This window comes from Brachionichthys hirsutus, chromosome 14 (genome assembly GCF_040956055.1).
Source record: "Brachionichthys hirsutus isolate HB-005 chromosome 14, CSIRO-AGI_Bhir_v1, whole genome shotgun sequence".
In the NCBI taxonomy this organism is placed as follows: Eukaryota; Metazoa; Chordata; class Actinopteri; order Lophiiformes; family Brachionichthyidae; genus Brachionichthys; species Brachionichthys hirsutus.
In genome coordinates, this window is record NC_090910.1 from 3,823,880 (window position 1) to 3,840,157 (window position 16,278).

Consider the following 16,278-nt stretch of genomic DNA (forward strand, 5'->3'; position numbering starts at 1 on the left):
ATTGATGCCTAAACCCAAACATTCACTGCCAACACCGACATTTAATTCTGCCTCTCTTCAACGGCCAATGACTCCAGAACGAAAAATGGTCGGAACACACTTTTTTTTCCTGATGAAAGAAGATACTGTATTCTTTCATTTGGTAGGTTCAGTGATTGCATAGTCATAGTACAAAATATTCTGTGGGGCTTGGAAAATAGGGCAAAATGAGCAAATACATGGGACACTCGGCTGGAAATGGCTGGCACTGGAGGAGTTAATTAGAAATGTGAGCAAGGACTACAAACATTATCACTAAAATGCATTATTTAGGGGCAAACTATTCTAAAATATATGCTAACGCTAATGCAGCCCACAGTGTCTGTAGCCGCTCCAACTTTTTAGCTTTTTGAAATGAAAGCCAAAAGATTGATGCCATTATGTTTACCCGAATAAACTCTTTCGTTATTGACATTTATGAATTCATATTGACGTGCTGGAACACTTTACCAAACACAAAGACATGCACATTATTTACTTCTCCGCCATTCAGAGCCATAAATCTCCCACAGGGTTATAAATCAGTAATAACACTGTTCTATTCCTGCAGCAGCTCAGCTAAAAAGCCGGCATGGTGACAAGCCTTTCAGTTTTACTGCCTGGGTTCACGTCACCCTTTCTGGCAAAACTCACCGAATGAAGCGTCCTTGAGGAAAAACCCTGAAACGTCAAGGATTGATATTGTGACCCGTGAATGATGAGTCGGCAGGAGAAAAACATCCGTAAAGTGTTTCTCTCCATACATTCTTTTCTTTTTTTTTTAAATAGGTCCAGAGGGTCTTGGGTTCAGCATCACATCCAGAGACGTCCCAGTTGGTGGCAGCGCTCCCATTTATGTCAAAAACATCCTTCCTCGAGGGGCGGCCATCCACGATGGCCGATTGAAGGCCGGAGACAGGCTGCTGGAGGTATGAATGAAAAACAAATAGTTCAGCCAGGGTCTTCTCAGAGTTAATAATTACTCTTATGTTGTTCCAAAATTCAATCTCACAGGTGCTTTTGTTGCAGTTAGATGCATCCAGCTGCTATAACAGTTCAGCTCCAGCTTTGAATCACTGAGTAAAAGTGATTAGATGGAACAATATTCTGATTGTAGTTCAATCAGGCTGATATGAAAATGAACTTGTGCTCACTTTTTTCCTTTTTTTGGGGGGGGGGGGTCGTGTTGCATTTCGGTTCCAACTGGCTCAGAAGCTCAGATAAATAAAGGTTATTTGAAGGCCAGCATTTTTCCTTGATTAAAGAGCGCTCTGAGTATTTTGTTTTTGTACATTTATTTTCACCAGTATCAGTGTGTATTTTGTGTGTGTGTGTGTGTGTGTATCTATGTTTGTTTGTATCTGTTTGTGAAGGTCAATGGCGTGGACTTGAATGGCGAGAGCCAGGAGGATGTGGTTGCCCTGCTCCGAACCGCGCCCATGGGTGGGCCGGTCAACCTGCTGGTTGTCCGTCCAGAGGACCCCCTGCTGCCCAGAGAGGTGGTCAGTACGCACTCAGTTCCTCACCCTTCACAGTCGAGTTAAAATAGTCATCATGATTCTATCCTAATGATGAATTAAATTATAAATAGAATATTGCATTAACGGGCAGCAACATCTTGGATTTGCTTCTCTCAGTTTAATGAAATGATGAACTCAAAACTGTGGTAATCGCTTTACGAATGATTTGAACAGTATCTGACCTTGCCGGCTCCTGTTTGATGTGTGGCCAGGAAGTGTTGCTGTTTACTGGGGAACTTAATAGGCTCCATCTTGACAACATGGAGGCGCTTGATCAGACTGGTCTATTTCAGAACGTCCTCTCCATGACTGCACAAAGTCACTGGCGGATATAGAAAAGGTCACTAAGTGCACGTAACACGTGCGCTGATGGGGCTTGAACCACTCCCTCAACCCATCGACGTCACTCCGTCACACTCTCACTGCTTTCTCACATTCAAGATTCAAGATTCAAGATTCAAGATACTTTATTGTCATTATGCGAGCATAATAAAATCGTGAGAAGGCCCACGGCTTAAGGCACACATCATAACATAAACTAAATTCTCTCTCTTAAGAAACAATATATATACACACAGAGAGAGTGAGAATCACAGGCAGTAGTGCAAAATAGCAACAGCAGCAACAGGGCCGGCAAGTTATCCTCTTGTGATTATTGTCTAATTTTGCCAGTGTTTCATTCATGAATTATTATAATTATTTTTTTTTTTGTAAGGATCTATGGTGCTACAAACTTTCCTAAACACTAATATGAATATGAAACATGAGGAGTCACTTTGAAATTTAAGGGGACACTGAAATCCCAGACTGAACTTTAAGCTGCGTCTGTCCTTTTGCACTCCCCATTTTAAAGCAAGATTCAAGATTCAAGATTCAAGATACTTTATTATCATTATGCGAACATAATAAAATCATGAGAAGGCCCATGGCTTAAGGCACACATCATAACATAATCCTATCAAAAGCAAGAACTGAGGCCTGCAAAAAGGCACGCTTCCACAGGTGTTTGAGGAGCTTAAGGCTCACAGCCAAATTTACACACACACACACACACACTGGCTGGTACTCATACTCATACTCTGACATATGATATGTGTGAGCAGACACAAACACGGTACAACTTTGGGCTCGCATAGAAGCAGTCTCTCTCACTCAGAAGCACAGTCTACACACAGGGTGACTTTGGCTGTCGTGCAACAGATGGTGAGGCTGCTGCCCTCCTCCAGCCGGCGCTCCGTCGCTCTGACAGCAGGCTGGGATGTCACAGCACTTTGGCTATCCGGGGGCCGCTAATGGCAACTGCACTCCTACCTGTAATACTCAGCCAGGCAGCCATGGGAGCCGCTCAGCCGCTATATGGCGCTCAAAACATTTGACTCTGCTACTGTGTGTGTGTGTGTGTGTTTTTTTTTTTTCTTCTTCTGCCCCTTGCAAGTAGCTCTCAATTAATTGGTCTGCAGCTTTAATGTAATTTTCACATTCATGAAGTGATAATAAGATTAGGTGTTTTCCCGTTCCTTCAGGGGATGGAGACGTTGTGGTCATCTAGCCCCCCCCCCCCCCAAAAAAGGGAGGTGTTTTTAAAATGCAGACTCAAAACGGAGGGGTAGAAGAAAGATCTCAGAATGCTTTGCAAACGGAGGCGGCGTGTAAATGAGAGAAGGAGTTCTAGTTGAAGAAGTTCATAAATGTCATCGTAAACATTCACTTTAGAAGAATCACTATTTATGGGTTTTCATACGCTTTCTTTTGGACAATGGACTTGCTGTTTGATTTGTTTTGCTCATATGCACATGCAACTTAACTGATGACGTGACAAGTGATGGCTTATTTCCGAGATAAAAGATTTTTGACCATTCCCAAACGGTGGAGGAGGCACTGGCCATCTCTTCTAACTGGAGGGATGCATCAGACTGATTGTCAGCACCCATGGCAGTGGCTGAATGATGCTGTGAGGAATGCTAAAAGATGCTCTGGGCTCCGCTTCGGTGTGTCTTCAGGCTTCCCGCAATGAAAAATGGCTCAACACAAAGCATCGGCCTGCACGAGGCCGATTGCCTTCTGCTTAAGATTACCATTTTGCTGCTTCCTCGCTTACTGATTCGTTATCTCATTCTCTTTCACACTCCCCACCGATGCTTTCGCCAACATCAATATCAGTCCTTTTGAGTGTGTTCATAAAAAATCAGACGAGGAGGCCGAGGCTTTGCCGTTGAGAGTTATTACAAACAAAGCATGGAGCACGCGTATGACACCCTCCGTGCACTGTGGGAACACACACAAACACACACACACGCATGCATGTATGTATGGGGATTCATGCGCTGTCATTCATGTAATTCTCTCAATGGCAATGAGATCATGTTTTCAATTGTGTGATTGACATGCCTGAAACCCATCTGTCAAAACCTGCCACACATGCATGCTGTCTTTCTCTCTCTCACAAACACACACACACACACATGCACACAGACACACACACAGAAACACACAGATGAATATAGAAAATATCTTTTTTGAGTCGCTGACATTTGCCTGCTGATGTTTAATGTCAGAGCTGTTTCCTTTTGTGTAGATGCTTCAGTGTATGCCAGTCTGCCCTGCGTTCAACCCCAGAGGAATTAATTCCCCCCCCCCCCCCCAGCATGTTTGTATTGCATCTTTAATTACCACGGCTGGGGTGTATTTTGACATGCTCTCAGAAGCAGTAGCAGCAGCACTCAATAGCTTTCAATAAATATGTACTTGATGGGCAAAGAAAAGGTTAAATGGCAACAGAGAGGACTAGGGTGTTGTCTCAGTGATTACCCCCCCCCTTTTCTAAAAAGTTATTTTCAGATGGGTATATTATGTTAGTACTTTAACCTTTACCAAAAGCTGAACTTGTCTAACAAGCCTGCCCTTTCCTACCCCCCCCCCCCCCCTTCCTTAAATGCCCACAATCTATAATAGTTCATTACTGCACAAGAGCCCTTGTAGAGATACTTCTTCCTCTTTAGTCCTCTGTTGCATCGTAGTTGTATCCCCCTTTAAGAGAAAGAGAGAGAGAGCGAGAGAGATTAGCAGAGACATGCAGAGAGTTAGCTGTGAAAGCTCAACTCGGGCTACGCAGTACGGGGCTGATCAATGGCTCTATGAACAAAGTCACTTTGTGCTGCGCTGTTCCTTCGCTTGACAGCTCTGGGAGTTGGAATCGGCGGTTTTGATGAGACAAAAGGGAGAAAGTGCGGGTTTCTGCGCCCCTGTGGATTTGGAGGTTAATTCATGACTTGTATTATCATTAGGGGCCGTCGTCAGAAAGCTCTTCCGCATGCATGGATATAAGAAGTGACTCTAAATACGTTTGTGAACGCTCTCTGAATGCACCTTTCGTTTAAACTGAAAGCAAGGCACTCTTGCAGCGCTGTTTGTACTTACAGCTCCAGGCAATGTCTGCATCATGCAGCATTCTTAATGCTAATACAGGGAAAGCCCCCCCCCCCCACATACTGATCCATATCCTCTGCCTCTGACAGAGATCTGTATTAATTCACCTGTTGTGGCGCCATCGACTTTACAACAAACACAAACAAGACATAATCAGAAAAATACAATATATGACAAGCTGTCTATTACATTAAGAGAGACTCAGGAAGTAAAAGTGCAGGCCTGCTGATGATCGATCATTCTGATTCATTCTAAACACTGCAGTGGAAGTGAATTAGGCTGTTGGTAGCGCTGCATTAGCAGAACTGTCACATCAACGCACACATACACGTCGTATCTTTATGCTCAGTAGATCTAAACGTAAAAAAAAAAAAAGATTTCATATTTGTGACATATGCCATAATAACCACCTGATCTTGCGCGTACATTATTTCATGACCCCTGATGAACAGCGTGTTTTACTTCCAGCGCGACAATAGACTGCGGAGAACAAAAGGGCGTGCGAATCCTCTGTTACGACGCCGTGGCCGACATAAGAGCAATTAAACAGTACATTAAAAATCCCTCTCTTTACGATCATATCACACTTGTCTCTCTGATCCATTAGTAGCTATATCTGCGCAAGCAGTGAGGATCTTAATTACACAAATTAATTATGATGATGATTGATGTGACGGAATAATTCGTGACACACTCAAATGCCAGGGACAAAGTAGACAAATGCGTGTCAGACTAATGACCTGTTTCACAAGGGCCGATCTGAGAGGCCTGGTTTAAAATTATCCCTCCCCATGTGTTAACCACTGGACTGTAATTATTCAGAACCATGCCTTCTCAATATTATTTTAGCTGAAAAAAAATCCTAGTTATTTAGACATCTGAAATCATGCTAATCATAAAAGTGCTGCTTTTCTGGGCTGCATCAGGTATCCGTCCAAGGTCAACATAGTTTTTTTTTTTTTTTCCTTCTCCAAATTTAATAATCTCAATCATCCACAGCAGATTCTATCTCTAGCTTGCTTTCTAGCACTGCACAGCTGGCTTTTGTTGGTTGCAGCACATTAAGGTTAGAGTTGGAAGACGTAAACAGACTTGTGAAGCTGTATCGATTCCCTTGCTGCCGAGATCCATTTACCGAGCCGGTAGAGGGAGAAATGAATGGATACGGGGCAAACAGAACGCCATCCCCTGTCTTTGGAGGCAACTAAATGATGCAGTCTTCCCGATCCTGTCATTTACTCCCCGACATTGAATGTTACCCCTGTCATTCCTACGTATTTGGACTTTTAAGATAAGTTAAATTAAATAAATCTGTCACAGATTGCATCTTTAAGGATAAATCTTTTTTTTTCTGTCACGTTTTCCAACATTCTAAAATGTGTACAGAATACCATTACAATTCTTTCATTAATTTTGCTTTCATCATTAACATTTTCTTTTTCTTACAGCATTCACATTCTTCTTTTTTTTTCTTCTTCAGGTTCTCTGTGTTTTTTTTGCAGTGCATTCACTATGACTTTTTTGACTTGCAAACATGAAGCAGCAACACGCAGCTTTTACTCAGTCAATATTTAGGAGCTGATCACAGAAGTGGTGATAAACACTGCTATGAGCGATGCAGCGATACAGGCCTTTAATAAAAAAAAGGAAAAAAAGGGGGACAACATTGGTATTAATATAATTAGATGTCTGTCAGGGTAAAGCTTTTTTACCTCAGGAATGGCATGATTTGTGCAACTTCTGCAGATGAAGTACTAAACACCGATTATTTCTGGTTTGTCTTTTACGACGTTTATTCGCGTAACAGCAGGTTACTGAGACAGATACTTTATCTTCGTGAAATTTGGCAAACAACTCAAGGAGATGAGTCATTTCATCCAGTCCGAGCCAATAATTTAAAGTTCTCTAACCTCTTTGCCGGAATTCACACGTCTTCGATAATGGATTCCCCCCGTCATACTCGGCGATATAACTTGAAAACAGACCAGCTGCTGGAATGTAATTGGATGTAATCAGCAAATTGGCCCTGTTATTGCGAACGTCTAGAAACGGCTGACCCCTAGTCCGTAAATTTACTGTGAAAATACAGTTGGAACGCAGGTGAAGTCAAATTACAGGAAAAGCTTTTGGGAGTTAGAGTGTAGAGGCGCAGATCTGGCAACCCGAAATTGCAGAGAGCATCTTTGAACGAATGGAGCGCCCCAGAAGAATCATTTTAGAGGTCACCTTTGTACTTGATGCCTACAACTGCCGGCGGCCTATTAGCTCCAGTGCATTACCATGGCACCAATGTCATCTCTTCTTATCTTCAGAAATCCTCGTCTTGTGGTGGCACAAAATTCCCTGCTGAATCCAGAATTTCGAGCAAACACTCTCATTGGACTTTTCCCCTCTTCCTCTCCCTTTCCCGTCCTGCTTTTCTTTTGTTTTGTATTCACACGTTCTGTTTCAGGAAAGCGCATGAGACGTTCCTACGTCACCGAATTTGGCGCCTTACAAAAACGTTTCCTGATGAAAGTGCAGAGTTCAGCAGCACGCTCCGTCATAATCAAAGCTAATGCTGCCAATCACGAGTTGAAGACAATGCCAGCCTAGTTAACAATTTCCAAATGCGTATCATCGATGCCACCTGTTTTCGTTTACCACTTTTCAGCAGCTGTTCACATAATTACGCTCCCTGTCAGCGCGGCGAGCAGGCAGGTGTGCCGCAGCGTTGCACAATGGCGATAAACAAGGTAGTTAAAGGCCACTTATGACGACACGGTCGCACTCCCAAAGGGGATTCAGCATCTGTTTCCGGAGCATAGAAAGAAACCCTTTATTGTGTCTCTGCAGTCGGACACAGCAGAGACGGAGTGGCATCTGCTCCAAGATGTGCGTCTGTGCTTTGGTCCTTCTGAAAATGTATTATATTATTTTATTTATGATTTGATTAGAGTTCGTCACTTTCCTCAATCAGCCAGAGAAACATCACCCAGCGTCAGGTCAGCCCTCTATACCAGGGGTGGGCAAACTTTTTGACTCGCGGGCCACAATAGGTTCTAAAATTTGACAGAGGTGCCGGACCAAGAACAGATGGATGGAGTATTTGTGTGAGCGAATATAAATGACACATGAAAGCTATAGCATTAAAGGATTTGGCCTTTTACAGGTAGCATTACAGGGAAAAGGTCAAAAAATGAGGTTTAATTACAATACAATTATATTTAATGATATAATTTGGACAAGTTCGGCGGGCCGGATTAAAAAGACCAACGGGCCGCATATGGCCCCCGGGCCTGGGTTTGCCCATGTCTGCTCTATACCATGGTAGCATTGGAAAAACCAGCCCGCAGCCCACGCTTGTCAGGGCTCAGTCTCTGGATTGGCCAGAGAAGAGCATATAATTCTGCCTCACTAAGACATTGCACTTTTTTTTGAGTTGAGTTGAGAATCAGTTCTCATTAACAGTGATGACCTAACTTCATGCATCACATTCACCATTGTGAGACACTGGAGACAAGATGCGTGAAGTGCTGTGCCCAAGGACACAATGGACAAGGACTGGGGATGGAGTGGGATTCGAACCAGCCTCCTTGAGATTATTGGATGACCCATTTTTTATTATTAAAACAAGAAAACGTTTGTTATGGTGCACAACATTTGTATGTTGTGATTTTCAAAACACAAAGGCATCAAACTTAAATATATTATATACATGATATTTCAACCGCAAAATTCTATTTGAACTTTATTTCCAAAATAAACTAACTTGAAAACTCTTCAAGGATCAAAAAGAAACAGAAACTTTAACCAAAATCCAATGCAATCTCACTTTAGTTTTCCTTTTTTCAAATGTGCGCCCTTCAATAATTTACCCCAAACTCATCTTGCACCATGTGAATGTTTGTCTTAGTCAGTGTTTTAGATGTTGAAGTCACATACAAGCCACAGCTGCCCCCGCTCCATGCCCTCTTTTTCTGTGTGACACCCCTCAGCTCCTCATTGCACCTTGAAAAGGCTGTTTACAGGCTTAGAGTATTTAATATTTACACCCTTTTGTCAGCAAATGTTGACAAATGTTGACAGCCAAAATAAATTTATGTTACAATACTTATCACGTGTGCACCATTTTGGTAATTACACCCATGGCTGATTTCATTTAGCCCTTTTAAATTCATTTCCAATGACCTTTATGTTGCCAGATTGGGCCAAGTATGCAAAGAAGTTTCCTGCAGTGTTAATTGTTTTAGGCAGTGATGTGCAGAGAACTCAGAATGATGTGCAAATATAAGTCATTGTTATTCATTTGCACTCTATTTCTCTGTTTGTTTGTTTTTGCTTCAATATGTCCCCGGAACACATTTGACACGTCTCACGCACCTTTCCTATTAGCATGTGGTGAGTTAAGTGAGGTAGAAATGAAACCTGACTGATGAACAACACTTCCTGTCTCTGCCCTCGTCCGTTCACCGGCCTGTGTCTCTGCTGAATCGCTGCCTCTGCAGTTGCCCGCTGCTAAGACAATAGACCATAATGAACGGCCGCAACCCCGTCACCGGGTTAAGTAATGACGGCCTTCATCACATGATGGATTGTGACTGCACAGCTGTATCTGGAAGCAAAAAGAAAACACAAATTATTTATTTTCGTGATGGCTTGAATGAGTATTTACTTTCTTGATTTTTGGGATATCGAGAATAACATTACAACCACTTTATCTAAAATCTGTACCAATTTCACTACTGTGTAACACATTCCGTAGATTATAGCTTTTGCTGTGACTTAAACTTAAGCAACGTGGAACTTTTCTAAAAATTGAGGTAATTGCTAACCTTGAAATATTCCGAGTTGTCACCATGAGCATGCAAACCCGGAAGTTCTGGAGCAGTTTTCACTCCGTGTCAGCAGAAGCTTTCCTGCGAGTCATTTGTGGGGTTGCCGCCGACAACCAGACGTCTTGCATTTTTGCCTTTCCGAGGTCGATTTAAACATGGCCCTTTCCCGCTTCCTCTACAGGAGTTCATTTGTCGCCGGCGCATCTGAGCCATCTGTCCCAGGCGCATATACGCAGGGTTGAGCTTGAAACAATGTGCTGACCTCCCCTCTTCTCTTGTTTCAGAGGTAGTTAATTCAGCTCCGCCTGAGCTGATCGGGGCAACGGGTTCTGTCGAGCAGCTTCACAAACTCATTCTTGGCTCGCGGCGCTTGTTCCTGTCTGATGAAAATGTTACACTGCGCTCTCATTCTCTGCCTCAGACCCGCTGTTCCAGGAACATAGCTCTGAGTGGGTGGTTATTCTGTCATCACTTTGGAACACTCACACACACACACACAACGGTCAATCCAACATACTTTTTTCATTCATTCTGTTACGATTTTTCAACTGCTAGGCTAAAATTCTGTCCAAAGATAAAACTCAGCTGCCACTTTGAATTTATTTTATTTTTATTAGTAACATATTTAAATTAAAGACAAAGGCTAACCCTGCTGATGACACACAAGATTTGCCATCGACGGAGGTTCAGAGTCAGTGCTGTGCTGGGTGTGCTTTCAAAACCAACTGATCGCAAGGTATAATTTGAATTAAGGGTCAGTATATCAGCTGTCAAAAGGTATAAATCCAGAGATTATATCTTTTGACGCCATGGTGGAAGACATCAAACATTGCTGAAGGATTATATTCCCTACGGCTTTGGGAAACATATGGTTTCCAATATTTTTTTTGTGTGCCCTATCAGTATAACTCAGCTGTCATGGCGGGGGCGGGGGGGGGGGGGGTCAGTTCCTGACAACCGCCAGTGATATCTGTAATAGAAAGGGAGGTGCTGAAATGAAGCCCCACTTTAAAAAAGGATTCCAGCCGTCCGTATTTACTATTGTCCAGTCACGAACCAAGTCCAGGTGGAAAGTCGTACAACAGGCAGGTGTACTGGCAGTTTGGAAGCACAAGGGAAAATACAAGCGAGAGAAAAAAAGGGCGATCCGACGGCTGTCTGGAGAATAGGGGCTCAGTCAGAGGGTGTTGAAAAGAGCCTGCACCTGAACGCACCACTGCATCCTAATAACTCGTCAGCCTCAAAAAGAGAGACGAGAAGAAAAGGAAAAACACCCGACTCTGAATCTTTCCTGTATTTCCTCTGCTTCACTCTTTACCTGACCAGCTGTGAAGGGCACACACACCCGGCTGTGTGTCAGTGTGTGTGCTTGTGCATGGGTGTGTGTTAATGTGAGTCTATTTAAAAAGGCGTTGGGGTGGCTGTCTGGGGCTTGATTGCCCTCTCCACCAGTATATTGCTTATTTGAATTTCGCTGGCATGGCAATAACTACACACCCACGATGCAGTCTGGCCAATCACAGCTGAACGCCGCTGTTCTCAGCCCTCCTGTGGAGCCGAGCTCATCAGGCAGTCACCAGCTAATGCTCTGTGTGGAAACGGAACAGGAAGCTGTAATGACTTGAACAATTGCTGCTTAAGTACCATAGAGCCAGGCGTATAACTCCTAAGAACTCATTTACAGCTGGTCAGCAGTGCAGGCACAGTGCCGATGTGCTTAGACATCTGCTTTGAGATACGAACCGAGTTACGACCGAGATCGGTTCCGGCCACTTGGCCGTAAGTCGGACAAAACAACATTTCCCCAACCTTTTTCCTGCGATGGACCGGTTTCATGCCGGGCAATTTTTTCCGTGGATGAGGGTGGGGAATAACCAAAAAAAAAAAAGAGGTATTTAAATATAACCATTAAACCTGATATTATAACAACTATCCATCCACCCATTTCCACGAGAGTTGAAATAGACAAACAACCACTCACGCAGACACAAATACGCTCCGGACAATTTGGAGTCATCACTTTGCTTAAATTGCATGCTTTTGGAGGCGGGAGGAAACTGGAGAACCCGGAGAAAAGCCACGCAGACACGGGGAGAACATAGAAACTCGATACAGAAAGAGACAGAGATTCGATCCTGGTACCTTCTTGCTGTGTTAGTTGTGCCGCCCCACAACTTGTAATAACTATTCAATGACTATTACACCAATATCTACTCATGCACATGTATTTACCGGTAAGTTGTGGTGTCAATAATTGCTTCTGTCCTTCATGTTCAGGTTTTTTTCTTTCACGAAATTCCAGGTTCTTGTCTTTTTATACGTGTTGAAGGCTTAATTACCTTGTCCAGGCAGAGCGGACTTGGTGCGGAGTCAACTGTAGATAAACCCGTGTTTTAAGTATGACTCGCTTATATCTGTTAAATGAAGCGTTCTTTTCTTGGGGGTGTCGGCTTTTCTTCTTCCTCCTCAGGTGGCCTTTTCCCTAAACTCTAAAAGTCGTTTGTGTTTTTTTTAAAGTAATTTTTGCTAGTTTACGGATTTTGTTTTTGAGTAGCGTATCACGTGACCAAGACGATTCACAGGCGATTGATACGTTGGAGAAAATCCGGTCATTTTTTTCAAAATAAAAAACGTCAGACTCTAATCAATGCAATTGAAATTCGACAAATTCGGCCCCGTAACAAACGTATCATTTTCATTTCTTACCAGGTTTTCCTACACATATTCCTTCTCTCAGACCCAGTAAGAGAAACCCTTGTTTGTCTGAAATAAATGAGTAAAATACATAAATACTATATCGTGATCATTTTTAGAGATACTCTTTCTTAGTAAACCAACTGAAACCAACTGAAACCAACTGAAAAGAGACTAGATTGGTTTTTGATGGACTATTTTCCAGCTGAATTAACAATGCTGTGTGTCAGACGCTTAGCACCAACCCTCTTGCACCTTTTTTGTCGTGTGTATGAATTTCTGTCGGACCTGCCTCCAAATGGTACCATGATAATCATTTTCAACAAAATGCCCACGGAACTCATAGGAAAGAAGGTGTTCTTAACGTGTCACGATTCCCCTTCAAAAGGGTGTTGTTCAAAGAAAGAGTCTGCCTTCTCAGTGCCAAATTGCTACCTGGCATTTTCAAAGTTCTCCCATGTCCTTTCTGTTCCCGTGGTGATCGGATGGAATTAGCAGCACTTGACTAGATGGCACGGACAATTGAGGAGGACAGCTCTGAGATCTGCTTGCCACCCAGTCGCTTTCTTCCCCTGCCCCATCATCTTTATCCTTTTTGTCTTGCCTCCTGCCTGCTTCTGATTTTTCTTTTTCTCACTCACCATCCATGTACTTGCAGTTATAGCTATGTCCTTTCAAAGTCAAAGTCAGTTGCTGCCTACAGACCTTTGAATGAAACAATGATACTGTTCTGTGGTCATCAACCCAAAATACCCAGATCACCATTTTATTGCCACTTTCTCTTGACGTTATTAACAAATCAGGGGTATTGTAGCCTTTTCAAAACAAAATCTACTTATGTAAAGCACTCTCTATGTCTTTGAATCTCACAGCAGCCTGAGGGAGATGACGTGGTGTTGACCTCTGACCTCACACAAGAGTTCAAGACCTTTGAGATACCGCTGAATGACTCGGGCTCAGCGGGCCTCGGGGTCAGCGTCAAGGGTAACCGCTCCAAGGAGAACCACACAGACTTGGGCATTTTTGTGAAATCCATTATCAATGGAGGCGCTGCTAGCAAGGCAAGTAACACTTACAACCCACCGTTAACCAAGAACCTGTCGGCTTGCACAGAGAGGACGAGCACCATTGAGTTCCTTGTCATTGTGATGGCAATGAGCTTTATAATCGTTTATAGGTCTACACTGCTAAATTAACAGCTCCAGTGTTTTGGGGACGTTTTTTCCTTCTCAGTCTGAAGCCAGAAAATTATATCATCATTAAAAAAATACGGCACGGAGGAAGTTAATAACAGGGAAGTAAAAAATGATGATCTTGCTAAAGTATCTGTTGTTTTTTTGGAATGAAAGAGTGCATTTAGTCGACTGCCATCCGTCACAAGAAGCATCTGCACCTCATAGATGTTGTTCCTCTTTCCAATTAAAGACAATAATCTGGAGCGCTCGGGAGAATCGCTGCTCGTATGTTACCCAACCTCCTGATGCCGCTTGTCTGCAGGATGGACGTCTGCGAGTCAATGACCAACTCATTGCAGTCAATGGCGAGTCATTGCATGGGATGACCAACCAGGATGCCATGGAAATGCTACGCCAATCTATGTCTGTTGAGGGAAACAAGCGGGGGATGATTCAGCTGATCGTGGCCCGTCTGGCGTCCAAAAACAATGAGGTAACACGACCGTCGCTGTCGGGAGTCACAATGTAGTGCCATGAACTAATTGTCGTCAGAAGAATTCAATTAGGCGCTATTTGTTCGCCACATTACTCACGTTATTAGTATTCCCATCACAAGCTGTATGACCCCCCCTCCCCAAGTGAAAATAAAAATTGAATGAAGACGAGGGAGGGATCCAGTTCAGCTGTATGGAACACGAAATGAGATGCACTGACCCTTATCTTTTCACCGCTGCTTTTTGTTGCATTGAGATAGACGAAGGAGGACCTTTTTATAAAGCGACCGAAACGCCATGCAAATCTTCTAACGGTCCCATTTCCTGTGTGAAATGGATGATACCATCTCACCCCCCCCCCCTGTTTCCCCTTCAAGTCTGCGCGATTTTCTCTGCAAACGGCGAGCCTCGATGATAGCCGAGATGCACTTCGCTGGCTTATGATTGACAGGCCTACGAAATGACACTGTAGAATAGGAAGATAAAGGGATATATATATATATATATATATATATATATTGCAGTTATGTGGATATTTGTCATTGGGCAGCAGTCGAGATTGAAAGCGAGGCTACTTTAACTTCCAAAAATGGCCATTGCAATACTAAACTCATCCCAGTCTGCCTTTCTTTAAGACAATTTTTAAATCTACTGGAGTAAAAACAAATATGAATGTGATGATTGACATGGATGTAAAGGGTGTGTATTTCAGTGTTGTGGCTTTATGTGAGAATATTGCAACACACACACACTCATGCACATACGCTGCTGCCAGAGGTTGTAGATCAGGTTTGATTAGTGTTGCGCTGACTCTAATTGGGCATTGTGTCTCGTGGCTGTGTGTCAGTTTGGAGTGCCACGCTGAGCCCCAGTCCTCCTCTCTGCCCTTCACCCCTCACTGGTACCTCTCATCATCTGTCTCTTCTGTCTTTTCGCCACACGTCATCACCGTGACACCCTCGGCGCTTGTCATCCTTCCAGATTTTTACGATGGACTTTACAATTCAACAAGTCTTATTTCTATAACAGCTGCTGTAAAGTGCTTTTTGATCTTTCTTCATCTTCTTTTGTGCAGAACTAAGTGCACACAGTGCACTGGCAGAGAGCAAAAGCGATTTATCTAAAGCAGGACCACCAGGCGCAATGGGAGCTCTGATTAGTTTGAAACATGAGATGTTCCTCGTTGCAATTTTAAAAGGCCTTATCTTGTAAATTGTGTGTCTTGCAATTCGTTTGATTACCTCTCATCATCTACGTTGAAGCCCTTTTATTCAACACTTCTCTCCTTTTTCTGAGATAAAGAACTGCACTGCATGAAAAATACGCAGCCTTGTCATGAGTGTAAAGAAGACCACCATGTCGATATGCTAACTTTCCTAAATTAGATGGGTTCAGCAAACAAAACATCCGATGAAATACTTGAACATAAAAAAACACTTGATGTGCAAAATGCCAAACTCTTGCACCAGTGGTTCTTTACACCCCTTTCTCCCTTTTCTTTTCACCACCCCCCTTCAAAGAGGACACGTGTCCCTTCAGGGAAAGCCCAGCCTCAAGGTTCAGTGAACTCATCTCGCTTCCCTGTCCTCTTTAATCCCTCTCAACTAAGCAGACAGGTAGACAGATTGACAATGGACAGACAGTTAAGGTCACAGGCAAACAGAAACAGACAAAAATACATTTTGTTAATTTATTAAACTCTCCCTCTCATATATGGCATTTATATCAGCATCACGTTGCTATGAGACAACCCATTGATGATGCTGGAGAAGAAGAAGGATGCAGAATGTGTGACACAAAGGAGAAGGAAATGTGATTTTATATTCCACCCATTAAGCACTTATTACAGGCAATCACGCACGGCCGGAGCTGTTGTAGTTCAGCAAGCCTATAGCGGTGGGGAAAGGTGCCATAAAACCACTGGGGGGGCTTTAATATACTAAGAGCAGAGGGAGGATGGGGATTGTAAAAGTAGAATTTAAGGTCAGTTGCAAAATTCAAATAAGAAAAGCAGAAGTTAAATGCCGGCACAGGCCCCCCTCCCCCGGCAGCTGCAGCCACATCCCTCTTCCCTTCTCCGCTGCTCTGCTGTGCTGTGCTGGCCAGGCTGATGCACCGAGGCCGGGCCGGCTTG

The 16,278-nt window shown here is 43.3% G+C and overlaps 1 protein-coding gene across 1 annotated transcript in view; it reads left to right on the forward strand.

The window, feature by feature from the left end:
* The window catches only part of pard3aa (par-3 family cell polarity regulator alpha, a), a 281,009-nt gene that overhangs the window by 126,020 nt on the left and 138,711 nt on the right, over nt 1-16,278 (forward strand). Inside the window, exons 11-14 of the mRNA XM_068747703.1 lie at nt 808-947; nt 1,392-1,520; nt 13,348-13,536; nt 13,973-14,143. Coding sequence (XP_068603804.1) covers nt 808-947; nt 1,392-1,520; nt 13,348-13,536; nt 13,973-14,143 — 629 coding nt within the window. The remainder of the gene's footprint in view (nt 1-807; nt 948-1,391; nt 1,521-13,347; nt 13,537-13,972; nt 14,144-16,278) is intronic.